The sequence below is a fragment of the Aspergillus heteromorphus genome (genome assembly GCF_003184545.1).
Source record: "Aspergillus heteromorphus CBS 117.55 chromosome Unknown BO70scaffold_15, whole genome shotgun sequence".
NCBI lineage: Eukaryota > Fungi > Ascomycota > Eurotiomycetes > Eurotiales > Aspergillaceae > Aspergillus > Aspergillus heteromorphus.
Window position 1 is genome coordinate 316,992 of NW_020290420.1, and position 25,900 is coordinate 342,891.

Sequence of the window (25,900 nt, forward strand, 5' to 3'; positions counted from 1 at the left end):
AAGTCCTCTATATATATAATTCATTACAAGTAGCGTCTATAATTTAGGTGCTGAAACACCGTCGTCTTGTTCCCTTTTCCACTTCTCAAAGTCATAACCGAGTTGCTCAAGAGTCTTGATAGAGTCCCGCTCCTGGGCTTTTTCCAAAAAGGTCCGTTTGATCTCCGGCAGCATTCTTCGTATCCATTTCTGTTTCTCGCCCCAGTAATTGCACTGTTTTCCATTTCCATCGTTGGCAAGACCCTGTCGGGGTTCAGCCCTAGCTGCCCAGTCATGGAAGAAGTTCAAGTAATCAGCATCCAGCGGGAAAGAGAGAAAATGAAACGGTGTCTCGTTCCCCTTTTCGGCTATGGTCGAGTCTTCCCAAGCTCTCATCTCGTCTTGGGCCGGAAGGCTCAGTCTCCCAGACCAGACACGGGCAAACACGGCGGCCTGGTTCTCCGATAGGGGGAGAGGAATAATTCGCTGTGGGAGGGCTGGGAAGACAAGCGTGGGGTCGTAGATATAGAAAAGGTGTTGGTACGTGTTCTGGGCGCGGCGTCCATTGGAGATCACGGGGCGTTCGAGCGATGGTAGAAAAGGAAAGGAGTAGAGATATCCCGTACAGAATACAATCGCATCGATATCCTGTTCGATGTGGCCATCTGCAAAACGGACGGCCCGCTCGTGGGACCCTGGTGGCAGAAACTCCACAATCTCTGGACGGTAGATTTTGTTTGGGGATGGAACAGTTGGTGCTAAGGGTGATTCGGAGCGTTGCGAAATCAATAAAGCGCCCTTGCACACTTCACTGATCTGGTTACCGATATCCAGTCCAGATGCTGAAGTCCCCACAACGATGACCTTCTTCTGGCGGAAGAACTCCGCAGAGTCAAATAGTCTGGAATGTGAGATGATGCCCGGGTATCTGGTATTCCAGTCGCTGATCCCTAGAATATCCGGCGTATATGGGACATCGTAGTGTCCACTGGCGACGACTACAGCGTCGTATGAATGCGTCTTCTCTGTACCCTCACGCAGACTTTTCGTTGTCAAAGACCAAGGGTCAGCAACACCACCAGCCTTCCTCAAATCCACGACTTGCGTCTCAAAACGAATAATGTCTCTAATTTCTTCCGCATATTCATCTAGATATTTCTTCACTGTGAAATGCTTCGGGAACACCTGAGAGTCAGGCTCGAATGACTGATCACCGTATCCCATCAGCTCCTTGGGAATATTGGTGTCCAGGTGCTTATAGAGAGGAGACACGAAAACGGGCTCCAGAGGTTTCTCCTGCCCTGCTGTCGGGTACCATAATGGCTCTTCGAGCGGTCTGTTCGGGTCCAGTTGGGGGACAGCAGTTATCAAGTTCTCCTTCAAGGTCCCCGGACAGTAGTTCCAGACTCCGCCAGCAGAGCTTCTCTTTTCGAAGACATCAACCCGCTCAAAATGCTTTTCGGCAAGGAGGTATCTAGTGTTCTGGTTAGCAACTGGAGCCCCCGCGATACTATGATGGGGCCTATACTTTACCGCAGCCAGGCCTGACGGGCCGGCCCCAATGACTGCTACCCGGCGGATTTGCTTTGAGAGCACCATGTTTGAGGGAAGCTATGAAGAGATTATGGGGTAGGGAGATAGAGTCAGTGAAGTCATGTCTTTGTGGAGCCCATCGATCGGAGAGAAGAGAGAATAGAATGGATGGGTGTCGGAGACGAGCCGATAAGATATTCCCAATAACTAATGGCGATTGCATCAACCCCGCCGTGGATGCCGTGCTTTGCAACACAAGCCAGAGAGCTGCATTCTGTCTCTGGTCTAGTAGAATCAGGCCATATCTTTAGCTTGCTGCAACCAAATGCTTGTCGGCCCTGACACCTTTCCACAGAACGACAATAAGCACGCGCTTACGGTGTCTGACGTAGGTTACCCGTGCGACGAGGGTCTCCGGGGTGGGATGGGAGGTAATATTACGGCTCCGGTACGGGCGGGAAAGAGCTGCCTCTCCGCAATCTGGAAGTTGGAATCTCCCGCGCGTCGGAACTCTGGGCTTCAACCAACACATTTCTCATTCTCAACCACCCCCAACGCCAACCTTACAGCGACTACGTCTTTCTCCGTGCATGAGCGGCCTCTGTGATATGCACTCCTGGTGATGAAAACAATGTGGAACTCCCATGACCATTAACCGCCCGCAGCGATGGACATCCACGAAAAACAGCCTCCGGCCTCCGAACCTCTGCGGTCGACCCCGGTCCCCATCGCGCAGCTTTCCCCAACCCTCGAGAACTTGTCGGAAAGCTCTATCCACGCGGTTGTCACCTTACTATGGCCTTACTCGTCGTCTACCCGGTCCATTAGCCTCCTCGTAGCTGAACCGGACTTCCGCCTCCGACGAACAAACGGACAGGTCAAGGTGGTTTTCCATGGGCACGTCGCACAAGAGGTCGCGAAGTCACAGATTGGAATTGGCGACAGTGTTTATCTCCGCCTAGCTGGAGCGAGGTTTTTGGATCATGATGCGGAGAACCAAACGCCCGGGAGGTTTGTCGCGTGGGATGTACACTTCGACAACAATGTGCTCCTTGAGGTACTTCGTCAATCAAGGTATTGAATGCATCTAGATGCTTACCAGGACTAGGTCTGGCGTTCTTCTCAGCACCTTTCAACCGTCAGTATAGACCGTTCTTCGTCGCCGTCACCTGCTACCGACGATGCGATCAAGACACCGTCTACGCCTACTGCCAACGGCCGCGCCAACCTAGACGAGCTACATGCGAATTCGAATTCACATGCGTGGCAATCGCCGGCATTCGTTGACCGATCGCGCAAATCCCTTGGTCACATAACTCGCACAGTCTACGAACCACTTGAGGAGGAGGACGGCTTTGTCCCCGGGAAGGGAAGGAAACGGCCGAGATTCAGTATGCCCGGTACCCAATGGCGGGTCATCGACGAGCCTGCGAGCCCAGGCGACAATGATATCCCTGGAGACTGGACGGCGATGTTCGACGATGATGCATGGTATAAATCAGAGAGTGGCGGGGAGGATGACGTGGAAGAGGCTAGGGAGTCACCGCAACCATCTGAATCTCGCGACACGGTAACGATACCGGAGAAGTTGCCAGATGGTGTACAGGCGAACGATGTCACAGCAGAATCGGTTCCAGTTGCAATTGAGCCCAACGCAGAGAATCAAGTGGACGAACCAAAATCGGATGCGCAATTCCTCTTGCCCGAGCTTTCCCAACGAACAGAACCCTTGAGTCGGTTCAGGCATAATGTGCCCAATTTTGCCGGTCACCTTCCGATAGACACTCCGCGCCTTCGCCCCATCCCTTCTCCCGGTCTTCCCATTCCTTCGCCTCTTGTGAGTACATCGAACAGCCCCCATGGCTATTTTGGATCTATATCAGCCACCGTCCAAGGCTCGTCTGCGCGGCCAACCACGTTTCTCAGCCAAGAGGTGATGAGTATAGAAAAGGAGGCAGTCTCCCATGCGCCATCGGATGAGCACATAACCATAAGTTCCGCACCCGATCCGGCACCACACATACCTGCGGCTGGTTCTGGCCATGATACCGTACAGCCCGCCTCTGTATTCGAAAGTATTGCAACGGAGACCAAATACGCAGAGGCCGTGGGAATGACTGAGCATATTGGGATATTATCACCTACCCCGGTTGTCCAAACAGCCGCCTCAGACGTGACCGAACATATGGAGGTTGAGCAGGAGCCCGAGGACATTGCATTGCAGGAAGGAGAAATTTCCGAAGCTGAATATGATAAGGAAGAGCTTGACGCAAGAGAAGCACGCGATGACTTTGGAGAGCGGAGAATTCCCAATGAGCGCCAGAACGATAATGGATCAGGTGCCAGTTTGTATGCGTCGCGGGAAACATATTTGGATAGCGAAGATTATGATTCCGAAAGTGTCGATCAAAGCTCTGTGATTGAAGATCGCTCTGGGGACATGGTTGAGGACTACGAAGATATTGCGGAAGAAGATACGGAACAACCCGCAGTTGAGACAAGAGAAAGTATTGAGATTTCCTCTGAGAGCGAAGCGCAATCACCAGTGAGAACTCATGATGATGTGAAAAGAGGTTATGGCTATTACGCTGAAGAAGATGAGGATATGGAAGACGAGGATGAAGTATCCGATGGAGAGGAGTCTCTGGGGTCAGAAGAATCGGAAAGCATATATGATGACGACTATCGGTATGGTGAACGCGTTGAATCTGAATATGCGTCGGAGGACGATGCCCCCTATCCGCCACCACAGCCCATCATCAGGAATACCGAACCAGAAATCATTGTACTGGATAGTGACAGTGATGAAGAGCCTGCCCCGACCGCCCAAGCGCCTTCCATCACGCAGCAGGAACAGGTAGCCGCATTTTCTCGAAGGCCAGAGTCATATGCCTCATCGTCGGATGTAGCCTCTGACTATGGCAGTTCAGGATCAAGTGACGACGAGGATGAGGAAGATGAGGAGGGTGGAGCCGAATATGCAGACCAGAGAGTTGAGCGAGATTTTAGTAACTCCGACGCTGAAGACTGGTCAGACCAAGATGATCAAGAGGCGCAAGAACGAGAAGCCAAGCCGGTTGACCTCGACTCGGTTGATGGAAGGCCTTTTAAATCCGAACAAGAGGACGTTGTACAATCCGAAGATGAGGAAGCGCACAAACTGGTGGACGGTGAGCGGAGTGTTGATGAGATAGATAGTGTGAACCGGCCAGGGCATGGACCTGGGAGTGATGAACACATGCAGGCCGAGCAACCTGACGACAAAAACGCTGGATACGATCAACTGAAAGCCGAAGAGATAAGCGATGAGAGCGTGCATGGGGAACTGGCGGAAGACGAGCAGCCTGGCGATGAAAGAGTCAAGGTGGAGCATTTGGAGGCTGGAGCAATGGATGACGACCATTTGGAAAACAACGAAGTCTATCCCTTCGCCGATACCAACCGCAAGATCTTTGGAACAGTACCAGACAGGAGGCATGGTATTGATGTCGACCAACACCCGGGTTTCCAAGCCGACTTCGAGGAACTACGGCCAGCAGAAGTGACAACGCATCCATCGGGCCACGAAGAGGACGAAAACATCGCACAAAGTATCCATTTTGCTCAACAACCTGATATCGATACCGAACATCTTCTACATCTTGCTGAACCTCCAATTGATCCCGTACTTTTCAATACCGGAAGCTTTCCAACCGAAGCCCCGACAAGTATCAGTCAACAACATGGCGCGGAACCATCTCAGAGCCATATTCAAGATGATCAGATGTCAGATTCGCAGTACATTGATCCCAGCCTATCACTAGATGGGGTTTCGCAAAGCATGCCCATCTTTGGCGGCGTTGCTTCCAAACTACCAGTTTACCCACAAGACCAGCTGTTTACTCCAGACCCTTCTCAGGCAGCTGGGACAGACAATCAAATTCCCCAAATCCCTCCAGAGGTTGAAGCACCACCCACTCCCAAACCAACCCAGGAGAGTTCGATTATCCAGCTTAAAGCTGAAACATCGTCTACCGTCGAAGTAGTGCCGGACACATCTACAACAACAGATACGGGCAGAGTCCTTGACTCCAAGCCCAAGGGCCAGATTCCCTCTATCGAGCGGGAAGAACGGTACGAAGGCTCTGGAGATGAAGAGCTAGTCCTACCAATCCACAGTGAAGACGAAATCTTGCTGGTCGGGGAAAAGCGAGCTCGTCTCCTGGATATGAATCGCAATTACCCCGGACTGCGCAGTGAATACTCCTATTTCGCACCCCTTGCCACACTCATCGACCACTACAACGCCCTGACAGACACAATCTCGGTGGTCGCGGAGATTCGCCCGCCCGTTCGGGCCCCGTCTGGCAAAAAGGATTACATCCTAACCTTCGGAGTGACCGACCCATCACTGGCCGGTACCATTCTCTACACGCAAATCTTCCGACCTTACAAATCAGCCCTCCCCTCTTTAGAGGAAGGCGACGCCATCCTGCTACGAAACTTCCAAGTCAAGAGCTTCAACCACTCCATGACGCTAGCTAGCGTCGATACAAGCGCCTGGGCCGTATTCAGCGCCACCAAAACCGCAGCCCAGGTCGACGGACCCCCAGTAGAATACGGTGCAGAAGAGCAGACCTACGCCACCGACATGCGCCAATGGTACCAGGAAGACGGCATGGCAATGGTAGCTGATTACCAACTCCAGGCCTCGATCGAACAGGAAAGCCGCGAGGCCACGCCCTACAGCAGCGCCGGATTCAGCGATTCGGGAAGCGTCATATCGACAGCAGGTGAGGGCCGTCCTGATTCATCGTTATCCAACCGGGGCTCACGGCGCAGGAAATCGCATCGTCGAATAACTATTCACGAACTGAGAGATGGGAGGCGGTATGCTGAGGTGGGCTCACCGAGTAGCAAGGACAGCATACATGAGCTGCGTGATGGGACTGTATATGCGAATTTTTGAATGGGGGGGAGGGGGTGGTTGGGATGACTTATGACTGTTTTGATTGGGGCATATTCATAGCGCTGGATTCTTTGTATGCATGCATGCATCTATTTTAGAATAGGTATATGGATGGACAGCCTGAGTATATATCATGATCGTATTGGACATCATCTTTTCTTCATAGCACGTTGTTCAAACGCTGTACACATCTATAAGATGCCATGTGTGGATGCAATCCAAGCCATGCAAAAGGGTCGGTCGGGGTAAGTAAGTACCAAGAAACAAGATAACCTCTAGCACACCAATACCATCCATCTATCTATCCATCTACATCTTCGCAGCCTTCTCCGCATCCAAAAAATCAAGACTGATAGCCGCTCTAATAAGCTGATTGGCAATGGCCGTCGGCGGCGGCAGCCTCAGGCCCCCCTCCTTATATTCCGGACCGGGCTTCTCGCCCAACGGCGCGACGCCAATCCTCAACGCATCCTCCACCTCAGCAATATCAAACCACTTCGCATCCTCCAACTCGGGATCATGTTCTAGGTTGATCGTCTCATGCGCCGGGTCACTGACCTGGGCGATAGCCCCTATCATCAAGTTAGCCGGGTAGGGCCAGGGTTGGGACGAGTGGATGACGACGCGCGACAGCGTGACGCCCGCCTCCTCCCAGACTTCTCTGCGGACGGCGTCTTCGACGGATTCCGCGGGCTCGATGAACCCGGCTAGCGTGGAGTAGAAGCTGGGGGGGAAGCGCTTGGAACGGCCGAGGAGGATCCGCTTGGCGTCTGTGGAGACGACAGCCACGATGATTGTGGGATCGGTGCGCGGGAAGGAGAGGTTCGAGATTGTGGTCCTTGTGTTGCAGGCTGGTCGTTCCGCGGGCTTGCCGGCGGCCAGGAGTGCTGCGTCCGAGGGTGGGCAGGCGCGTTTGGTGCCTGAGTTCACGGAGATCGTTGGGTGACCGCATGTGCCGCAGAAGCGGTTCCGGGTGTTCCAGTCAATTAGGGCGCGGGCTTGAGCGTATATTGCGGCTGGGGGAGGGGTTGTGTGAGTGGTTTGTTGGTTGAATAGATCGGTTTGAGAGGGGGTTCTTATTTACCTTCGTTGGCCGGGAAGGACAGAATCGTCCTTCCCTGTAAGAAGATCAGCCCCTTGGCCTCCACCTCGCTGATTAGGGCTTTGGCGTGGGTTTGTTGCTCGTCCGAGCCACTCGGTGTCACGTCTAGGGCAAAGTACGGTATCCCAGTGTATATCTTCCAGGCTAGACCGTCCTGCTTATGGGACTCGTCGAGGCCGAGGAAGATCGGTGCGGCGATCGTCTTCCGCGAGTCGTACTCCTTGAGGAAATCCTCCTCGGATTTGTCGTATATTGTGTCAGGCACGAGCGTGCGCACTTCCTCATACTTGGCGAAATATGGCTCGGTGGGGTTTCTGGTCAGTGGCGCGAGGTCCTTCATCAGGACGAAGCGGGTGGAGGGGTGCTTGAGAGCGGCGGAGAGGAAGGTGTGGTCTGATCGGAGAAAGGATAGACGGTTTAACGGTGAACCTGAAGAGATTGTTAGTCTAGGAGTGGCAGAGATAGGAGGGTTGGGTGTACGCACTGGAGAAATAGTTCACCGTTTCTCGCCCAAAGTGTCGTGCCAGCATCGAGTCGGCTTGTATATGCGCGGGGTTAGGAATCTGGGAATCGCCACTCATCGTGGACTGGAGGTAAGGGTTAACGGGGGTGTGAGATTGAGAATATGACGTCTGCAGGTCTGGAGAAGGACAAAGTTTGGATATCTGAGAAGCGGCATGTACAGAGCACTCCAGAGAAGCATCGGCGCCTTTTTGTGCCTCCTCATCGTCCCGATAACGATGGATTAATCAGCGCCCGTCAAAAGCCGAGGAACTGCGCTACGGGTGTCCGGAACCGGTCTGGTGGTATCCCGGTTACCGTCTCTGCGGCGGTTGCGTAATCAATAATGAGGCCGGAGATGGTAATACGAGTACCGCTGAGGGGCAGGAGGGGAGCTCCCCACACACGTGACCGGCGTCATGGCTGCTTTTGCCGGTTATCTCCAACTCCCCAGCATCAACAATCCACAAGCCCCGCTGCTGCCACAGAAACCCTCCGTTCGGGCAGGTTGTACGGAGATCCGTTTTGGATGCACCCTTGCTTTCCCCCGGATTTCAATTGGTACTACTGTGCACTGCCAAGAAGGACTCATCATGGGGCACCTTGTCACGCTCGCAACATGGTGTGTGACTCGAAAAGTCCCCACGCTTATCAGATCGAGGCTAACAATGTCCCTCCTAGCTCCCTCAACCAGTGGGCTCTCGACTTTGAGGGCAACTGTGAGCGGATCATCGAGAGTATCCGCAAAGCTAAGGCTGCCGGTGCCTCGCTTCGAGTCGGGCCTGAACTGGAAATAACAGGTGATCATCACAGGTTAGCGGATTGATGAGCCGCATTGCTGACAATGGCTCAGGATATGGCTGTCTGGACGCTTTCCTCGAGGGCGATACCTTTCTGCACTCATGGGAGATGTTCGCGCGCATCATTGACCATCCTGACTGTCAAGACATCGTCTGTGATGTGGGGGCTCCTGTTAGACACAGGAACGTTATTTACAACTGCCGGTTAGCCATGATCATACTCTGATACAGCGAATTGGGTTTGTTCGTACTTATCTCATTAATTTGCTAGCATTATCTTCTACAACCGCAAGATCATCCTGATCCGTCCTAAGATGTGGCTCGCTAATGGTGCATAACACGTTCTCCATTCCGTCAAGGTCCATCTCTTAGCTAACCCCCATTCGTTCGTTGCTAGATGGAAACTACAGGGAAATGAGATACTTCACTCCCTGGCAACGCCCTCAGGAAGTCGAGGACTACTACCTGGAGCAGATTGTCGGCAAGATTACCGGGCAGTACAAAGTGCCGTTTGGCGATGCCGTTATCAGCACTAAGGATACATGTCTGGGTCTGGAAACCTGCGAGGAGCTCTTCACTCCCAATGGGTACTCATTCTACTCGTCACGTTTTAGTTTGAGACGCGGCTAATGTTCATAGACCTCACATCCCGTACGGCCTTGCAGGTATGCTAACCACTTATCTTTGCCATACCGTGATATCTGACTTGTCTTGAAATTAGGTGTCGAAATCATCTCCAACTCCTCTGGAAGCCATCACGAACTGAGGAAGCTTGATACCCGTATCAACCTCATCACTCAGGCTACGAAATTGGTGGGAACCCTTCCAACTAGCAACCAGCCTCTAAATCTAATTTCCCTTCTAGAGTGGAGGCATCTATCTTTACGCGAATCAACAAGGCTGCGACGGTGACCGACTATACTATGATGGTTGCGCATTGATCGTCATCAACGGCAATGTCGTTGCTCAGGGCTCCCAATTCTCCTTGAATGATGTGGAGGTCATTACGGCTACTGTTGATATTGAAGAGGTTCGATCATACCGCTCTAGTAAAAGTCGCAGCATGCAGGCCAGCAAACAGACTCCATACGTCCGTCTCGACCTAGACACTAGACTGTCTCGTCTGGACAAAGAAGCTGAACCTGGTCTTGCTCCTACGGAAGCCTTTAAACCACGCTATCACACCCCAGAGGAAGAGATCGCTCTTGGTCCGGCCTGCTGGCTTTGGGACTACCTGCGGCGGAGCGGTGCTGCTGGATACTTTGTCCCTTTGAGTGGCGGCATCGACAGCTGCGCCACTGCTACCATCGTACACTCCATGTGCAGGGAAGTCATCAAGGCAGTCGGAGAAGGAAACCAACAGGTCATCAAGGATGTGCGCAGACTCTGCGCAGAGCCGGCGGAGTCTACCTGGGTTCCAACTACGAGCCAGGAGGTCTGCAAGTGAGTTCGCTATATTCTCTCGGCAAGGCAGATCATTACGACCATAAACTAATCAACTTATCCCAGTCGCATCTTCCATACGAGCTACATGGGCACACAGAATTCCAGCAAGGAGACGAGAGACCGAGCTAAGAAGCTTGCGGCAGACATTGGCTCCTACCACACTGATTTCAATTTTGACACTGTTGTCACGGCCCTAACGAACCTATTCACTGTCGTGACAAGCTTCCAGCCCAAGTTTGCGCTCCACGGCGGAACCCGAGCCGAGAACCAAGCCCTGCAGAACATCCAAGCGCGTCTGAGGATGGTTCTTTCTTACTTGTTTGCTTCGTTGCTTCCAACTGTTCGTCAGCGTCCCGGGGGCGGTGGACTGCTTGTCTTGGGCTCTTCTAATGTTGATGGTATGTACCGACCCCCCCCCCCCCTACCTGAGTAACCAAGATACTAACGGACTCCAGAATGGTGTGTACAATCTACCTTATAGGCTTGAAATGACCCATTAAACGTTCAAAATAACTGACACATCCAGTCTTCGCGGTTACTTGACCAAATATGACGCCAGTAGTGCAGATGTACGTCTCACCCCCCCCAACCCTCTTCAATCACCACTGCAAACTAACCCCCCAACCCCAGCTCAACCCCATCGGCTCCATCAGTAAAGTCGATCTCAAGAAATTCATCGCCTGGTCCCGCGACGCCTTCGAACTCCCCATCCTGCACGAATTCCTCAGCGCCACCCCCACCGCCGAACTTGAGCCCATCACAGCCACATATGTGCAATCCGACGAAGCCGACATGGGCGTCACATACGCCGAACTCTCTGTCTTTGGGTACCTCCGCAAGGTATCCAAGCTGGGCCCCTGGTCCATGTACGAGCGGCTCCTCCACATGTGGGGTAACGAGTACAGTCCGCGAGAGATTTACGAAAAGACACGCCATTTCTTCTATAATTACTCAATTAACAGACACAAGATGACTGTGCTTACCCCCAGTTATCATGCTGAACAGTACAGTCCTGATGATAACCGCCATGATCTGAGACAATTCCTGTGTACGTGCTCTCTTCTCTCTCTTACCACCTTCTCTCAGTGTGGGGTTTGAAATGGGCTTCCATAGCTCCGATTACAAACGACCCGGTGGTCAAATAGCAAGGCAAGGCTAACTTTGAGCTATCTAGATCCTTCTTTCTCATGGGCCTATAAGAAGATGGAGGAGAGCGTTGAGTTCTGGGAGTCCAAGGGATGGACCGTCGGGAAGGCGCAGAAGAAAAGCGTCAAGGCTGACTAAACTAATCCACAGTCTGAGACAGACGAACTGATACGTACCTACCTAGCTAGCCTTAGAAAGGTGACTGTCTACGATAAATCCTGATGCAATCGCATACAAAGATATATACGTTACGTAACGCTTCACGGTGATTGAGAAATACAGACATGGAACTTTGTTACCAGTACTCTGCGAAACGTAATAAGAAAGACATGTGTGAAGCTCATCAAACTGAGCTTTTTATGAGAACTGATATGAATGCGCGATTGGCACCACAATCAAGTCATCAACTTTGGATGATAGAAGGGATCAATATAGATAGTTAGTCAAGAGAATTGAGGTTGTGTTAAAGGTGGTTTTCTTCATAATAACGCCAAATAAAGAAACCTACGCTAAATTTTGAAATATGACGGTAGGAAATCCGAATCCAAGTCCAAGGGGTGGAAGGAAGTATATAAAGAAAAGAGAGAGAAAAAGAGAAATGGAATGGCGACAGAAGAAGAGAGGAAAGAAAAGAAGAAGGGAATGACAAGAAGTAGAGAGAAAGGAAGTAGAAGCCCGGTTCTACGTATAGATGGATAGCTAACTAGCTTTTCCAAAACCAGCCGTCCTTCTGATCAGATTCAGGACCTTCCTGGCTAGTACCCTGACCAGTAGATGCGACTTGCGCATGCGACGCATGCTGAGGCATTACAATATCCTGAGATTCATTGCTCTCCTCACGCCCATCTGCAAACCGCTTGGTGCGTGTAGTCTTTGTCTGGATAGAGCCATCGGGAAGCCGGCTGCGTTCTGTTTTGATGAAGGTTGAAACCACGTAGTGTTTTTCCGGGGCTGGTTCGGTACTACTTTCTGAAGAGCCTGTCTGGGGTTCGCTTTTGGGAGATGTGTCAGAGGCAGGGGTTATATGTTTGCCAGATGCACGCTCGAACCAATTTTCGATGTCGGTGTCGGTGTCTCGGGGTCGGTGTGTATCTTGTAGAATGAGGCGTAGGAGAGGACTATCCAGCACGGTTCTGGAGAACTCGCGTTCACGGGCCGAGATGTCGTCCAGGAAACGGTCGTAAAGTTCTTGTTCTGTCATACTTCCGGAGTCGGTCTCATTCCGAGGGGGTTCGGTCGCATTCCTGGAAATGAAGTCCTCTCTCAAGGGCTTTGCGTCATCGCCCTTGTGCTTGTGGTCCTCGGATGCGATTTTAGGGAAGGGGTGGGTATCCGGTTCAGAGAGAATCGATTTCCACGTATCACCCAGACTACCCCGGTTCACCAAGCCCGACAGCCAGGTCCCCCAGTGTTCGCGCTTACCGCTGGCGCTGACCGCGGGGTCACGATCGAGCATGGGCTTGCCATTCTCGAGACGAATGAGATCCTCGAATGCCTCTCGCCATTGGGGTTCTGCGGGATCGCATTCCGACGAGCGACTGAAAGACGACATGAGAGACGAAAACACTCCGGAGTCATTGTGGTACTGGAACTGCGCCTGGCGTTCTAGAATCAGAGGCGAGTAGGGGTTAAACAGGATGTAGCCCATCGGCCAAGGGAAGTGTGTGGCCGGACCCGAGAGCATGGGGTGTTGGTGGTGGTTGTGGTAAGGCTGGAAGAAGCGAGAGGGGTGGTGGTATTCATCAGGCCAGAATCTGTTGAAGAAGATATCGAAGAAATCTACATCGCTATCGAAAAGGGTTCTTCCGGGGCGAGGGTCCTGCCATTCGGGCCATTGGTGCGACTGGCGCATATTGTTGGGACTGTGAGAGTGAGGAGAAGGCGCATCGCCCGAGCCGTCAGTTGCGCCCGGTCCTGATCCCGGCGCATTGTCCTGACCCTTGGTTTCACTGTGGTTTTTCTGGCGAAAGGTGTCATCCTCCTCGAAAACGGCCCATCTACCGGAGGAAGGCCTCGAGGACATCGAGGGAATGCCCATCACGGACTGTAGCACGGACGAAACCTGTTCGTCGGCATATCGACGAAACGCGACAAACGGGTTCTCGTCGTCAGGCCATCGGCGAGAGTCGGAGGTAGCGGCGGAATCTCGGTTTTTGTTTGAGTCTTCGTCCCCGGGCATGGTCGAGAAGGGATTGGGTACACTAGGAGAGCCTTGGGACCGATGGAAAGATGTGTCTCACGCAGGGGAAGGCGGAAAAAGCAACGAACGAGGGGATGGAGTAGATCGGAAGGGGAAGTAGTTCATTCAAGAGGAGAGATGATTATGAGAGCTCCCGCGGCGATGTTGGGGATCGCCCCACTCGCCCTTCCCAATCACCACGTGATCCCCACCAAACTGGGATTACATACACATACAGTACAGGCAGACTATACAATTTGGACCTCCTCCAAGTCACTATACATCGTCCATCGTTCATCGAAAACAAATTGTCAATGTTCAAAGCCGAGATCGTCCGCCAAACTCATTCCAAGCTTCGTCAAAGCCCGCGCCTCTGACCCACAAGGCATGCTGATCCCGCGTCGAATCCATCACTGGGAGGTGCAGTTAGTACGAAACTCAATTGATTACAGTACTCCATACATGTCCCTGACAGGGTCGACCTACCCATATTTGCAATTTTAAGCCACATATCACCCGTGATCTTTAGCCCACGCTCTTGGGCCTGAGCCTCGAACGGCCGGCACACCCTCTCGCCATTCTTCAACGCGCGCACCAGCTTGGGCAGGTGTCCATCGTCTCCCGATTGAGCGGTGCTGTATGCGAAGATCGACTCCCAGCTCCTCGACGCCGTATAACTGGTGATCTCATCGAGATGGAGATTCGGCGCACCGTAGGCCACGTAGAGCATCAGATCTACCCGGCCTGTCCATTCCAGGAGTCGCAACTTGACATGCTCCTCTACAAACGGGAGCGAGGCGATCTTCGAGAGAAAGATAGACGAGTTGACACCATGGATGAAGAAGAAATCGAACTTGATCTGCTTGTCCGGGCGTTGAGCAGCACTGGTATAGTATGCTAAGCCTCGGGGTTAATACCAAACACCGCCAATCAATCCACTCGGGAACAACTTACCCACTGTATTGATGATCTCGGCAATTTTCTCCTGCACCTGATCAGCAGATACGGTAAATTCCGCTGCGTATTTCATCATCTCATCGGGCGCTCTCTTAAGCACTCCGTTCTTCATCCTAGTGCTATCGTCCCAACGCGACGAGCCCGTCAATTTTTTATCCGCACGGATCTCCTCCAGAATCTGCAGCATTGACTTCTTCCCTGGGTTACCTATACCCCCCGCTGCCTTCTCAACCGGCCGGAAGAACAACGGACCTATCCAATTCTCATGGACAGCCGTCTGCGCGAGACCTTCAGCAACGATGGCGGGTTGATTGAACTCAATTCCAAAGCCGGAGTGTATGAATGGGTGAATAAGGCCTAGAGACAATCAGCACGCCCTCCGGAAAGCCCAAAGTCCCCCAGAATCAAACATCACATACCCCCAAACATCCTCTCCAGCATATCCTCTGCGATCTCATCCCCGGAGAAGAGATGCTCATTAAGAACCTTTTCCACGCCTTTCTCATCAATCTCCTGCTGGAAGAATGCGAGGAAATTACTATAGTGTTTCTCTCTTCCAAGACACTTCCCGAAGTGTTCCTTATCGTGTAGAGATCGAACCACCGCGTTGTCTACCGGAAGTGCTGGGCGCTGGTAGCTTTTGTTACTCGCATAGGCGGCTTTTATCTCGTCCGGCGAAGCTCCGAGAGCATACATACTTAGGATAAGGTGGGGAATGTGATCTGTGGCAGTTGGTTAAGCTGGGATAGCACACTGAACACCGATAGCCTACTATGAAATCCCGAGTCATTGAAGAACACATGGTGCTTTTCCATGTCCTCCTGGAGAAGGTCACTCGCCGTCCGAGCGGTGTCCTCTCTGATCCCGTGCGAGAAGACACCCGAATCCGCGACTGAAAGACGGACCTTCTTTGCCGTGGCCATCGTTGTTATCTGTCGATACTCTGGATGGAGTGTAGTGGGCCTAGCTAAAGTGACAGAACGATCAGACTGGGCAGAAGCCAATGAGAACCACGGTCTCTCGAGAGGAAATGGACTTTGGCAGGTCAACAAACTGCTACGTCTTGTCAAGGGCGTGGTCATGCGGCAGGACTCCGTCCACCGAGCAACTGCAGCCGGGGACTTCATATATTAGTAGGTCCGTCGGAAATAATTCCAACGAATTGGTCATTATTGTACAACGTTGCAGCCAATGTATCGCCCATGGGTAGTTTGCGGGGAAGCACCGGGTGCCATTATAGTCGGTGCTTCGGGTCTCGCGGTCACCGGGAAACACAGAATCGACGTCATACTGACTCCGGGTGGCTACGCGCGGGGCCAATTAGCGATCGAATGATTCCTTCGGGTGCCTGGCTGACTGTCTCGTAGGGTCTGGTGTGGTCTCGGGAAGGCTATCCCATGCCTTCAGATGTTATGAATTAATAATCGGGCCAAGGATCTCGACCCGGATGCTTATAGATGCGGCCGGAGGTTGGTGTTTGGAAGGCGGAAGCTACCGATGCCAGAACTCGAGCTGACGAAGTTTAATCAACAATAGATTAAAGGTTGGCCAATCCGGATCTGGATAGCCGGAAGTAACAATGGGTCTGGATCATGCCTTTGAAGAATCACATCGTTGGCTGGGATAGCGGACATTAAACCACCCGAACAAGGAAGCACACAAGACGAGAGACAGACAGAGAGAGGAAAAGAGAGAGAGAGAGAGAGAGGGGCAGCCCGGAGTGGAAATGGACATGCAGTGGGGATGCCTCGGCGAATCAAGGGCGGTGAGGGCCGACAGCCAGGCAGAATCATCATGCTGGCAACCCCCCACGACTCTTCCAACTTCTTCAACTCCTTCTCCTCAACAACAGATCGTTCTTCTTCAAGATGACGACTACCTCGTACGCTGCAGATCCTCTCTCTGCTCTCCCCCCAGAGATTGTCCTGCGCGTCCTGGAGTTCACCCCCATCTCCGCCCTCGCAAACCTGACCGTGGTCTCCAAGGCCTGGCATAGATTCATCGACGTCACACATCAAGACGCCATCTACACGTCCGAATCCAAAACCACCCAACCGCCCGGAGGCTCCCGCGACTTCTCATTCCTGTCCGATAGCACTTGCTTCACCAAATTCTTCGACGGGACTTCATCATGGAAGGATCTGTGTAAACGCCAGACGCTGCTCGCCCGCAACTGGGCCGAGTCGCGTCCAATTACCCGGGAGTGCGTGTTGCAAGTTGGCAACGACCCCATCTGGCGGTTCCGCGCCGATTTCAAACGCCGATTGTTTCTATCCACTTCCCACGCTGGTGGGTTTAATGTCACTGATATGGACACGGGCAAGCTCCTATGGAAACTCCCCTCCACCCTGGATAATGGTGACGGGGATGCGGTCCGCCCATATGCGCATCTGGAGTATCAGGATGGAATGGCCGTGTTCGATCGTGAGGGGGATGCGGTCGAGGTCTGGCAAACGGACCAGGAAGGTGCTGCGCGTGGGGAGTTCCGGCGCATAGCGGTTTTGAATCACGATTGCCAGACGAGAGGCTTTCAGTTGTCTCACTGGACGCTTTGCGTTGTGTCAAGCCAGGGGCAGGGTTTTGTTTATGATATGACACAGCGGCCTCCCACTTTGACCACACACCTGAAGATCGAGCAAGGCGCTGTCGGTCATCTGGACCAAAGTAAGGATGCAGTGATCTACTCTATGGGAGCTCACGGATATCATGTCTACGACAAGACATCTGGTGCATTTTTGGGTGTGTTGCATCCGTCGAATTGCACGGACAAGTATCACATCAATCCACCAGTCGCCGCCTCCCCTTCCGCAAGCCAGGCACTAGCAGGAGCTGTGCGAGCTGGTCCAAATTATCGGCTAGGGGACCGTCGAAAAGACAGTATGGTGCCAATTGAGCTCGCCAGAGGGCCCCTCCCGGAACCGAGCGACCTTGAGCACGTCCGCCACGGCGAGGACGAGTGGGGAGCGGGCATGATACACGGTGATCTCTTCGCCGGCTTCTCCCGCGCCGGACGTGTCTTTGTGTGCTCCGACTGGCGCAAAGCCCTTGAAGGCGACGCTAATCTCGCAGCGAATAGCTCCCTCATCGAATGCGAGTCGGATGGGTCGAGCTTTGACCTGGGCGGCTGGTTGTCGGTGCGCAACCACCGTCTGATGTTCGAGATCCATGACCGAATTTATGTCGTTGCACTCGATGAAGACAACAAGATCCAAGATGTCGATAATCCAGCCCGTGCTTCTTTCTCGCTGCTCACTAGCTCCATGCCGCAACTCGCTGTGCCGGTCAGCTTTATGGCGTTGTATGACGATACGATTATGACTTCGTACACCGTATGTTGCACACCCTAGCACCAAAGTTAGACCGAATCCGAACCACAATGCTAACATGAGAGAACGCAGACCCTCGGTTGGCGTCAGGCGCAGCCCGAAAATGTACTCCCACACCACGAACGGCCCGCGCGCATCTTCCCGACTAAAGTCATTCGCATCGTCAGCCTGGCTCCGACGCTGTCACTCAAGTCTGGCTCGAGCTCCGACGTCCACGTATCTCAGGATCAGAGGGCGACTGGTGGAGGGCTGTGGGATCCCGGTCAGCGGAACCCGCCCCCGGATGAGATCTCGCCGGCAGGACTGTTGCAGTTGGTTAGTCTGCTTGGAGACGAGTTCGAGGAGGAGGCGGAGAATGACATGGAAGTTGTGGTTACAGATTTCCATGATGGCGAAGAAGATGGAGGATGGGAGGATGAAGACGATGAAGAGGGCGATGAAGAGGAGGAGGATGATGAGGATGAGGATGAAGATGAAGCCCAGGCTTGAAGGAGAGCTGAAGTCGGTGCTGCGATTCATCCTCCGCTTATACTCCACTCAAGCACCTGAGTAAATGGCAATCAATGGACCCACGCAGCACAAGCCACTCAAGCCTCTCAGGCCAGCGTGCAGGCGGCAGGCACTTCAGACCAAGCTCAGACACTTCAGTAAGCAAGCACCTGTCCAAGCTTGCAATAACTTACTAACACCAGCTTCCAGTTGGGATATCTTGTCTCTGAATCCCAGCCCGCGCACAGCATCCCGTCATCTTACTAATATTAGCAAGGCACAGTGAACAGTATTTGTCCGTGAATGCAAGCTACTACAGCATACGGCATACTACGGACTCGCGACTGGCACCCTGATGCAATAAACAGTTGATTGATGGATCTTGGGATAATGTCAGTAATTTCTGCCTGAGATAGATATTGTGAGCACCTGTAAATACAATAAGTAGGATAGGGATCAATGTCAATCCAAATAATAGTATGAAAAATAGTCACCGGATTACTATCATATAACTGGAGATGTAAACCAGAGGGGAATATACTAGGCAGACAACTATACCAAATACAAACGTCTATACTATCACAACCCTTCCCCCCTAATCCATCCACATCACCACTCCCTCCTCTAATCATACCCACAAAACCTCCCCACCAACCCCCTAATCTCGTCCCCCAACGAATCCACATCCTGCAACGCATCCACCACCAACGTATCCTGCTCCTCCGCCAACGGCACCCTGATATCCTCCACCTTCTCCTCAATAATCCGCATCTCCAGCTCGGGATTCTCCGCCCCAACCGTCCTCCCCACCAACGTCTCCCTTCCGATCTGCAACACCACGAAAATCACCCCCACGGCCTCCGGCTGCGCGAGCATGATGGCCCGGATGGCGTCGCGGCTGGGCTTGCGCATCGCGCCGGCGGTTATTATTGCTTTTATGGAGCTGTTTTTGGGGCGGGGGTTGGCGCTGGCGCTGGAACTGACACTGCTGGGGATGCTGGGAGTGGGGATGGGGACAGGGCCACTATCGCTATCGCTATCGCTGGCGCTAGAGGAATTGCTGGCGCTGCCGGCGCTGCTGGCGCTGCTACTGCCACCCCTGCTGCGGCTGCTGAAATTGCTTGTGATGGTATTGGTATTGGTATTGGCATACGCATCCCAAAGACCTCCGCGATTCATCTTGCGTAGCCAGGTCTGCCCGAAGACGGTGAAGCGATCATAGCCGTGTTTTTCGCGGGAGCGGGCGATGGAGGAGGCGGAGTTGAAGGAGTATTCGCCTTTGAGGTAGGGGCAGTGTAGGGCTTGGGAGAGGGAGGTGGCGATGGTGTCTTTGCCGGTGACGTGGGTGCCGGAGATGATTATTATGTAGGAAGTGGGGGAGGGTTGTGGTTGCGGTTGGGGGTCATGGTTGTGGTTGTGGTTGTGGATGGGTGGTAGACGGTAGACTTGACTCGACTCGACTCAGGGAAGCTTGGCTTTGGGAAGTTTGGTAGGTTGGTAAGTAGCAGTGGCCTGGTAAGGGTGGATGGATGGATGGATGGATGGATGGACATGCCCCGCAGAGATAAGAAATGTAAGCATTTGCAGCGAAGGGTGGTGGTGAGCACTAGAGCGGAAAGAGAAAGGCTGGCAGGCTGGCTGGCTGGATGGCTGGAGTGTAAGCTAAGCATTCTGTAGAGCAGAGCATTTAGTGTGCATATGGGCTTTTTTAAGATATGCCAGGAGGTCAAGTAGATTGAATCATCATAGAAAGATAGATAAATACATTAGTTCTTTTACAATTATGGACGCATGCCGTATGTTGTTAGTTACTACCTGGTTATCAGCATTCTATAGTACCTCCGCATGTCCCAGGTATCAAACAATTCATAGCCGAAAACCCAAGCCTGAGTGAGTGCTTGACAGTCTGTGTTCAGTCTAGAAGATAAGTAAGTAGATAGACAGACAGATTAGCGCATAAAATCCTCCAGCTCCTTCTTCCTCTTCAGACGCTCGCGCTCCATCTTCTTGAACAGTGGGTGATGGCCCGCCTTGTCCTTGAGCGTTTTGTTGCGACTGCGGTTGTATTCGATGTACGCCATGTCCTCGCCACCGGCCAGACCGCTGAGGGTGGCTGCGCTGCGCTTGACGGCGCCCTTGCGGGCCCTGTTGCCGCCGGAGCGGTCGGAGAAGAGGTCGTCTACGACGTTTTCCACCTCCGCCGATGTCTCGTTCTGCAGCATGACTTCCTGGAGGAGCTCGCGGCGTTCGCTGGGAGTGGCGTAGGCGAGACCGTCGAGGTTCTCGATGCCTTGGAGGTGGGTGATGACTTTAAAGGCGTAGCCTTGGTCGACTAGGAAGGCCTGCCGCTTGGAGGAGTAGAACATCTCGTCGGTGTCCTTCGACACGAGGGAGTAGAAGAAGGCGTTGAAGCCCTCGTCGTTACGACGCTTGGCTCGCAGAATCCGGCCCAGTCGTTGGGCTTCCTGGCGGCGAGATCCGTAGTGGGACGAGATCTGGATCAGACAGGTTGCTTCGGGAAGGTCGAGAGATGTGTCACCGATTTTCGAGAGGAAGATGGTGTTGACTTGCTCGTTGTGTTGGAAGTTCTCCAGAATACGCATGCGCTCGTTCTGGGGAGTGCCTCCGTAGATGTACGCTTTGTTCAGCTTCAGGGCGTACCGCTCGAGAGCGTAGACGTTGTCGGAAAACACGATGACCTTGTCGCCACGCTTCTCGTGGTAGTCGATCAGGAACTGACAAGCCTGGAATTTGCGAGGGTTCATGATGTATAGGAGAGCGGCCTTTCGGGACTTTTCTCGCATGTATTCGGAGTAGAACTCGGTCGTCATCGGACACCACACCTCGGCACATTGCACCTTCGCGATGTGCCCTTGCTCGGCAAGTTCCATCCAGTTAGCCTCATACAACTTGGGGCCAATCAGGAAGTTCAAATCCTTGATCTTGTCGTCTTCTCGCAGCAAGGTAGCGGTCAGACCGAGTTTGCTCTGACAGGCGATGGCTGAAGTGACCTTTCGGAACATGGACGCCGGCACGACGTGCACCTCGTCGAGAATCATCAGACCCCATTCGCGCGATTGGATCCAATCCATCATTTTCTGCGCGTCATGGGACCGAGCGCGTGTCTGGGAGACCATGGAATATGTGGACACAATGATACCGGTCGATCGACGGAACTTCTCCTTGTTGTCTGATGTGAAAACGGCAATGTCACCCGGATCGATGTTAGACCAACGCAAGAACTCATTTCTCCATTGCACCACGGACATCGAGCTGGTGCAGAGGATGATCGTCCCCTTCTTGATCGTGCACCCTGCTGTGATGCCCACCAAAGTTTTTCCAGCACCGCAGGGCAAGACAATGATTCCACTCTTTGCACGTCCGTTACCAAACATCTTACTCAAGCTCTTTTCCTGGTAGCTTCGAATCCGAGCATTCGGCTTCAGATCAATGTCTAGTGTGGGGTTAATTTCATCGTTTCGGAAATCATACTCCTCCAACGCTGGACAACCCATCGCCTGACAGCGCGCCTTAACCGGCTCGACGGCTTCATTCGGAATCTCAAAGCTGTGCACTTGAGCCTGTTCCTCATCGTCGTCATCGTCACGGATAGCTAACAGAATATCATCCTCCTTGCGGGCCTCCCCTGCGGCATCTTCCGCCATCTTCTGCTCCGCCGTCTGTCTCACACCCGCAGCATCTTTCGTACCTGGAATGACCAGGCCGCCCATTTTCGGGGCTGCCTGCTGGGTGATCCCTTCCGTACCCATCAGTCTCTGCGACCCTATAACCTCATCCTGAAGCAGCATCTGCAACATCGCGGGATCGGTACTTTCCACAAAGAAGCGGTTATGTTTCAGCACGACCTTGATCTTCCCGTATGATTTCGTGAACTCGATGATGAAAGTCTTGATAGCCTCGGGAAGCGGCGTTTTCGACAACCGATCCAAGAAGTTGATGATATCCTGCGGCTGCAGACCCACCGACACAGCAGCGTACAAGCTGTTTCCGGTCAACCGGTATTCATGAAGATGAGTCGGGCGCGACAGCGGTTCGGCGATGGTAGTCAGGAAGTCCTGCGCCTGGGGCGCGAGCGGGGAGAAACTCTCGAGGGTGATGGTGCCTTTGAGGGGATCGATCCAAAGCGGGCGGTTCGCATGGTCCGGTTTCAGCGACAGCGAGGAGAAATCCTTGTATCCGAAGTTGGGGTCTTGCTTTGGTACGGTGGTGCTTTTCTTGAGGGAGAATTTCTCCACGACATCTTTCAAGAGCAAAGAAGTCAGCAACCTGATGGAGGGAACCCTTGCCATTCAGAAATCCATTCTACGCTACCTTTCAGATTGTCCGCCTTCGCGTCTTCCTCGTAGTCTGAGTATTCATCGCTACTACCGACCTCCTGGACATCCGGCACAGGAGTTGCCCGTTTCGACGCTCTACTGGACCGACCGCCTGGTTAAGGTCAGCCTGCCATCTGACTAGCCCCAAGCATGGAGATCCATACTGTCTGTAGCCTTGCGTTTGATAGGCATGGTTTATAGTCCTCCGATATGTCCCCCGGGTGAAGTCTATCGTCTATTGCGTTGAAGGAAGTGCGAGATGTTGAAAGAATATATGCGGACGCTCCGACAGGCTACCGGCGCCTCGGTGAGCGGGTGGGATGCGATTCCCGCGAGCAGTAAGCAGTAAGCAAGACTTTTCAGCTGTAGGGACGAGTTCAACGGTTGACGAGAAACCTGCAGTCGACAGGGATGGGGAGGGATAGCAAAGAAGGGAGGATGGAGTGAAGATGAGAGCATGCGATGAGGCTCGGGAAGAAGGTCGGCGGCCTGAGGCGACCAAGCGAGTGGCGCCGGCGAGCAGGGCTGGGCCGTGATTGGCCGGGTGTCACACTAGAGCAGAGCGGGCGGCTGACGTAGTCCGTCTAGCATCTTAGCTCTCGCACTCGGCCGGCCGGCCGGCGATAATTCCTAGACCTCTGTTGACATTGATCTTGAGGCCGAGCAATATTCACAATGAACACGGTACGACCCCTCTCAAATACTTCAGCTCTATACCATGCTAACCTCACTTTCAAATGCCATAGATTCGATCAACCTGGTGAGCAATACTTACGACCACCCCATACACCCCGGGAACACAATGCTAACAGGAGTCCGACCGGGTCAACAGGATAGGCTGGGGTACTCTCTGCGTCGGTAAGAGGATACAACGCAACCCAACTCACTCAGCATCACACAGTTAACAACGACCCAGCCGGCGGCGGAGCCTACTACTTCGCTAAGAAGTCCATCAATGCCGACCGGGCCAGCAGGTTCGAAGCGGAGGTGAAGCGCAAGGCGCAGCTGGCTGCGATGGAAGCCGAACACCGCCGTCTCAACACGCCCTCAACTCCGACCCCATCCGAAGACCCGAGCCTGAAGCGCGCGAACATCGCGCGTCTCCACAGCGCGACAGACGATGTGGCCTCGCCGAGCGCTGAGGCCAGCCACGATCCCGCGCCCACCCGTCACGAACCCGAGACCGAAGCCGAGCGCGTGTTGGAAAAGAGCAAGTACGAGTCCACGCAGCCCTTCCGACCTCCCCCGGGCAATCGCCTTTGAAGATGAAATGTATGTGCGTCAGTGTACACTGCATAGGTAGGATGAGGTTTAGGCGGTGACAAAAAAGGGCTAGATTGTGGCATATTCGTGTACCATATTTTCTGAGCTGCGGGTCTTTTATTTATCGCCTTAATGCTTGAAATCTGTGTGGTCTGCGGGGTTGGCCCTGCAGGAGTACGTACCTATTTATAAAAAACCCGGGGTTGCGAGAAGTACCTACTACATGTACTACTACCTATCTAGCTACTGCTTAGGTTACCGATTTGGTTAATGGTAAGATGGTCTAGGCCCACTCGGGCTGGACCTATGCAGGGACAATTCTCTTAATGATGATAGCATTAATTGATGCTGTTCTCCTAAAGCGATGAAACAGCCCAAACCAACCAACTGTCGATAGATGTAGGTAGTAGTTCCCGCTTCTTCAAGCCCCGACCAATCCCCAGGGCTTGATTGCTGTGGTGTGGTGTGACCCGGCACCAGTCCAGATCGCCAACCCCAATCAATCAATCAATCATGAGACTCTTCACAGTCCAAGGGGGCTAGTAAGTGTGATATGCATGTGATGAAACCCTCAGCCAAAGAAAAAGCAAAGGAAAAGAAAAAAAAAAAAGCTAATCTCGCAACGCCAAAGTACTCCCGCCCACTCGGAATGATATGCACCCTATCCTCATCCTCTGCGAATCCCCGGAATGTCGCGTGAGTAGTAGTATGTATGTATTGCCCGGCACCGATACGCCCGCATGAAGTAAACAATAAAGAAAAAAAGTAACTCGAAACTTGATCAAAAAAGCAATTCGTTAACGGGAAGGGTCGTTGGTTGGGGAATGACCCTGCTCCGATAGTACTCGTAATGTTTGGTCGGATTTAGGTATCCGGTCGGATTTAGGCGGCTTAGCGGGCATGGAAGCAAAGCGGGGGTGCGGTCTGTAGCTTGCATTGTTAGCGGGGGGTTCGACTGGCGGGGGGGGCTTGTTGGGTTGGTTGGAAATTATTGGGAGAGAACGAACTTACTTGTTGTGGTTGGGGTAGCCATTGTGCTTCTCGCGAGAGCTCTCAAGAGCCGGGGGCACGAATGGGAGCACCACGGCAGAAAAGAGACAGGAGCTGGCGATGAAGCGCGAGGTGCGAGAGTCGGGTTGAGGACGGCGCACCGAAAAGTGGCGGATGGTTGGGCGAACGAGTTGAAGGGCGGCAGACATGGTGATGGTGGGGAGGTGGGGGAGATTCTTGCAGCAACTGCTTTTGGTGATGGTGGTGGTATCCGACCGGTTGGGTGGGTAAGAGCCTGCAGGAGAAGCAGGAGAGTGCTGGAGGAGAGCGCAGCGCCTTTTCAGTCAGGGACAATGAAAGGGGGGAATGGCTTTCTTTTGCGATGGAACTTTGGATTCAGATTGATTTATTTTTGAGACTCGACATCAAATTGCAGATACCGCGCGGCAATACGGAGATACTTATACGGTCCAACCAGGGAGGTATACTCCATCGAATTGAGGCCAGGAGGAGGATCAGCCTACACCTGAGCCGAACGGACCGTGTTACCCTGTGGGGGGGGGGTTAATGGCTGCGGGGGTCCAGAGAGGCCCACCGGCCCATGCTGCTATGGTGCTAATGCCGGTGATGATGACACCTGGGAAAAGAAAACCTTAAGGGATAAAGAAAAGCGCGCGGGAAAACGGTCCAGGAAGGAATGCGGCGTCCGAAACAGATCGGCTTGCAGGCCGGCCAGGCAGGCAGTTCGAGGCCAGAAACTAGGTACTACTAGGTATCTACATGATGTACAGCGATAGTGATCAGTAGATGGGATACACATTCCATTCCCTTTCGCCTATTTCCCCCATTTCCACAGGTCACTCACTAGACTCGCCGACAAATCGGGCATTCGTGACCCGGATCC

General features: G+C 53.1%; 11 protein-coding genes across 11 annotated transcripts; 4 read left to right on the top strand and 7 right to left on the bottom strand.

Moving 5' to 3' along the window:
- Positions 1 to 5: 5 nt before the first annotated feature.
- BO70DRAFT_387809 (putative flavin dependent monooxygenase) lies at positions 6 to 1,703 on the bottom strand. Its single transcript, XM_025545931.1, has 2 exons — positions 1,508 to 1,703; positions 6 to 1,453 (listed from the first exon to the last, which is right to left on the bottom strand). The coding sequence occupies exons 1-2, from the start codon at positions 1,576 to 1,578 to the stop codon at positions 37 to 39; spliced, it is 1,488 nt and encodes a 495-aa protein (XP_025398660.1). The 5' UTR covers positions 1,579 to 1,703; the 3' UTR covers positions 6 to 36.
- Positions 1,704 to 2,052: 349 nt separating this feature from the next.
- Positions 2,053 to 6,466, top strand: BO70DRAFT_380236 (uncharacterized protein). Its single transcript, XM_025545397.1, has 2 exons — positions 2,053 to 2,569; positions 2,621 to 6,466. The coding sequence occupies exons 1-2, from the start codon at positions 2,180 to 2,182 to the stop codon at positions 6,458 to 6,460; spliced, it is 4,230 nt and encodes a 1,409-aa protein (XP_025398661.1). The 5' UTR covers positions 2,053 to 2,179; the 3' UTR covers positions 6,461 to 6,466.
- Positions 6,467 to 6,522: 56 nt separating this feature from the next.
- BO70DRAFT_362805 (NAD(+) diphosphatase) lies at positions 6,523 to 8,237 on the bottom strand. Its single transcript, XM_025543406.1, has 3 exons — positions 8,047 to 8,237; positions 7,545 to 7,991; positions 6,523 to 7,476 (listed from the first exon to the last, which is right to left on the bottom strand). The coding sequence occupies exons 1-3, from the start codon at positions 8,141 to 8,143 to the stop codon at positions 6,770 to 6,772; spliced, it is 1,251 nt and encodes a 416-aa protein (XP_025398662.1). The 5' UTR covers positions 8,144 to 8,237; the 3' UTR covers positions 6,523 to 6,769.
- Positions 8,238 to 8,550: 313 nt separating this feature from the next.
- BO70DRAFT_51945 (glutamine-dependent NAD(+) synthetase) lies at positions 8,551 to 11,876 on the top strand. Its single transcript, XM_025548509.1, has 13 exons — positions 8,551 to 8,685; positions 8,745 to 8,863; positions 8,917 to 9,067; positions 9,135 to 9,193; positions 9,261 to 9,450; positions 9,503 to 9,528; positions 9,585 to 9,676; positions 9,729 to 10,306; positions 10,373 to 10,707; positions 10,765 to 10,768; positions 10,836 to 10,878; positions 10,940 to 11,357; positions 11,484 to 11,876. The coding sequence occupies exons 1-13, from the start codon at positions 8,657 to 8,659 to the stop codon at positions 11,591 to 11,593; spliced, it is 2,154 nt and encodes a 717-aa protein (XP_025398663.1). The 5' UTR covers positions 8,551 to 8,656; the 3' UTR covers positions 11,594 to 11,876.
- On the bottom strand, positions 11,733 to 13,769 carry BO70DRAFT_52119 (uncharacterized protein). Its single transcript, XM_025548511.1, has 2 exons — positions 11,964 to 13,769; positions 11,733 to 11,862 (listed from the first exon to the last, which is right to left on the bottom strand). Exon 1 carries the CDS (start codon positions 13,632 to 13,634, stop codon positions 12,159 to 12,161), a length of 1,476 nt encoding a protein of 491 aa, XP_025398664.1. The 5' UTR covers positions 13,635 to 13,769; the 3' UTR covers positions 11,733 to 11,862; positions 11,964 to 12,158.
- Position 13,770: 1 nt separating this feature from the next.
- BO70DRAFT_52050 (questin oxidase family protein) lies at positions 13,771 to 15,690 on the bottom strand. Its single transcript, XM_025548510.1, has 6 exons — positions 15,628 to 15,690; positions 15,364 to 15,554; positions 15,011 to 15,313; positions 14,589 to 14,948; positions 14,121 to 14,531; positions 13,771 to 14,047 (listed from the first exon to the last, which is right to left on the bottom strand). Exons 2-6 carry the CDS (start codon positions 15,512 to 15,514, stop codon positions 13,953 to 13,955), a joined length of 1,320 nt encoding a protein of 439 aa, XP_025398665.1. The 5' UTR covers positions 15,515 to 15,554; positions 15,628 to 15,690; the 3' UTR covers positions 13,771 to 13,952.
- Positions 15,691 to 15,976: 286 nt separating this feature from the next.
- Positions 15,977 to 18,874, top strand: BO70DRAFT_316338 (uncharacterized protein). Its single transcript, XM_025540345.1, has 3 exons — positions 15,977 to 17,920; positions 17,990 to 18,564; positions 18,617 to 18,874. Exons 1-2 carry the CDS (start codon positions 16,460 to 16,462, stop codon positions 18,404 to 18,406), a joined length of 1,878 nt encoding a protein of 625 aa, XP_025398666.1. The 5' UTR covers positions 15,977 to 16,459; the 3' UTR covers positions 18,407 to 18,564; positions 18,617 to 18,874.
- A 156-nt stretch (positions 18,875 to 19,030) lies between these two features.
- On the bottom strand, positions 19,031 to 20,276 carry BO70DRAFT_397128 (uncharacterized protein; the record flags this gene model as incomplete). The annotated part of the gene is made up of 2 exons (XM_025546672.1): positions 19,031 to 19,851; positions 20,270 to 20,276. The coding sequence occupies 2 exons, from the start codon at positions 20,274 to 20,276 to the stop codon at positions 19,031 to 19,033; spliced, it is 828 nt and encodes a 275-aa protein (XP_025398667.1).
- BO70DRAFT_362810 (TFIIH/NER complex ATPase/helicase subunit SSL2) lies at positions 20,126 to 23,192 on the bottom strand. The gene is made up of 3 exons (XM_025543407.1): positions 22,908 to 23,192; positions 22,739 to 22,855; positions 20,126 to 22,667 (listed from the first exon to the last, which is right to left on the bottom strand). The coding sequence occupies exons 1-3, from the start codon at positions 22,933 to 22,935 to the stop codon at positions 20,356 to 20,358; spliced, it is 2,457 nt and encodes an 818-aa protein (XP_025398668.1). The 5' UTR covers positions 22,936 to 23,192; the 3' UTR covers positions 20,126 to 20,355.
- A 170-nt stretch (positions 23,193 to 23,362) lies between these two features.
- On the top strand, positions 23,363 to 24,188 carry BO70DRAFT_362812 (uncharacterized protein). Its single transcript, XM_025543408.1, has 4 exons — positions 23,363 to 23,427; positions 23,490 to 23,503; positions 23,576 to 23,601; positions 23,660 to 24,188. The coding sequence occupies exons 1-4, from the start codon at positions 23,419 to 23,421 to the stop codon at positions 24,004 to 24,006; spliced, it is 396 nt and encodes a 131-aa protein (XP_025398669.1). The 5' UTR covers positions 23,363 to 23,418; the 3' UTR covers positions 24,007 to 24,188.
- Positions 24,189 to 25,013: 825 nt separating this feature from the next.
- Positions 25,014 to 25,205, bottom strand: BO70DRAFT_293501 (uncharacterized protein; the record flags this gene model as incomplete). Its single annotated transcript, XM_025539441.1, has 1 exon — positions 25,014 to 25,205. The coding sequence occupies one exon, from the start codon at positions 25,203 to 25,205 to the stop codon at positions 25,014 to 25,016; it is 192 nt and encodes a 63-aa protein (XP_025398670.1).
- Between the last annotated feature and the right edge of the window lie 695 nt (positions 25,206 to 25,900).

Excerpts from the sequence above, each read along its gene's own strand:
- BO70DRAFT_51945 (XM_025548509.1), top strand. The coding sequence starts at position 8,657 with ATGGGGCACCTTGTCACGCTCGCAACATG. Across the intron at positions 8,686-8,744 it reads CTTGTCACGCTCGCAACATG|CTCCCTCAACCAGTGGGCTC; the intron begins GTGTGTGACTCG and ends TGTCCCTCCTAG. Across the intron at positions 9,068-9,134 it reads AACGTTATTTACAACTGCCG|CATTATCTTCTACAACCGCA; the intron begins GTTAGCCATGAT and ends TTAATTTGCTAG.
- BO70DRAFT_380236 (XM_025545397.1), top strand. The coding sequence starts at position 2,180 with ATGGACATCCACGAAAAACAGCCTCCGGCCTCCGAACCTCTGCGGTCG. Across the intron at positions 2,570-2,620 it reads ACAACAATGTGCTCCTTGAG|GTCTGGCGTTCTTCTCAGCA; the intron begins GTACTTCGTCAA and ends TACCAGGACTAG.
- BO70DRAFT_362805 (XM_025543406.1), bottom strand. The coding sequence starts at position 8,143 with ATGAGTGGCGATTCCCAGATTCCTAACCCCGCGCATATACAAGCCGAC. Across the intron at positions 7,992-8,046 it reads AACGGTGAACTATTTCTCCA|GTTCACCGTTAAACCGTCTA; the intron begins GTGCGTACACCC and ends CAATCTCTTCAG. Across the intron at positions 7,477-7,544 it reads GTCCTTCCCGGCCAACGAAG|CCGCAATATACGCTCAAGCC; the intron begins GTAAATAAGAAC and ends CCCCTCCCCCAG.
- BO70DRAFT_52119 (XM_025548511.1), bottom strand. The coding sequence starts at position 13,634 with ATGCCCGGGGACGAAGACTCAAACAAAAACCGAGATTCCGCCGCTACC.
- BO70DRAFT_362812 (XM_025543408.1), top strand. Across the intron at positions 23,602-23,659 it reads CTGGGGTACTCTCTGCGTCG|CCGGCGGCGGAGCCTACTAC; the intron begins GTAAGAGGATAC and ends ACAACGACCCAG.
- BO70DRAFT_362810 (XM_025543407.1), bottom strand. The coding sequence starts at position 22,935 with ATGCCTATCAAACGCAAGGCTACAGACA. Across the intron at positions 22,856-22,907 it reads CAAACGCAAGGCTACAGACA|GCGGTCGGTCCAGTAGAGCG; the intron begins GTATGGATCTCC and ends GACCTTAACCAG. Across the intron at positions 22,668-22,738 it reads GAAGGCGGACAATCTGAAAG|ATGTCGTGGAGAAATTCTCC; the intron begins GTAGCGTAGAAT and ends TGCTCTTGAAAG.
- BO70DRAFT_316338 (XM_025540345.1), top strand. The coding sequence starts at position 16,460 with ATGACGACTACCTCGTACGCTGCAGATCCTCTCTCTGCTCTCCCCCCA. Across the intron at positions 17,921-17,989 it reads CGATTATGACTTCGTACACC|ACCCTCGGTTGGCGTCAGGC; the intron begins GTATGTTGCACA and ends GAGAGAACGCAG.
- BO70DRAFT_387809 (XM_025545931.1), bottom strand. The coding sequence starts at position 1,578 with ATGGTGCTCTCAAAGCAAATCCGCCGGGTAGCAGTCATTGGGGCCGGC. Across the intron at positions 1,454-1,507 it reads TCAGGCCTGGCTGCGGTAAA|ATACCTCCTTGCCGAAAAGC; the intron begins GTATAGGCCCCA and ends CCAGAACACTAG.
- BO70DRAFT_52050 (XM_025548510.1), bottom strand. The coding sequence starts at position 15,514 with ATGGCCACGGCAAAGAAGGTCCGTCTTTCAGTCGCGGATTCGGGTGTC. Across the intron at positions 14,532-14,588 it reads CGAGATCATCAATACAGTGG|CATACTATACCAGTGCTGCT; the intron begins GTAAGTTGTTCC and ends CCCGAGGCTTAG. Across the intron at positions 14,048-14,120 it reads GCTTAAAATTGCAAATATGG|TGATGGATTCGACGCGGGAT; the intron begins GTAGGTCGACCC and ends TGCACCTCCCAG.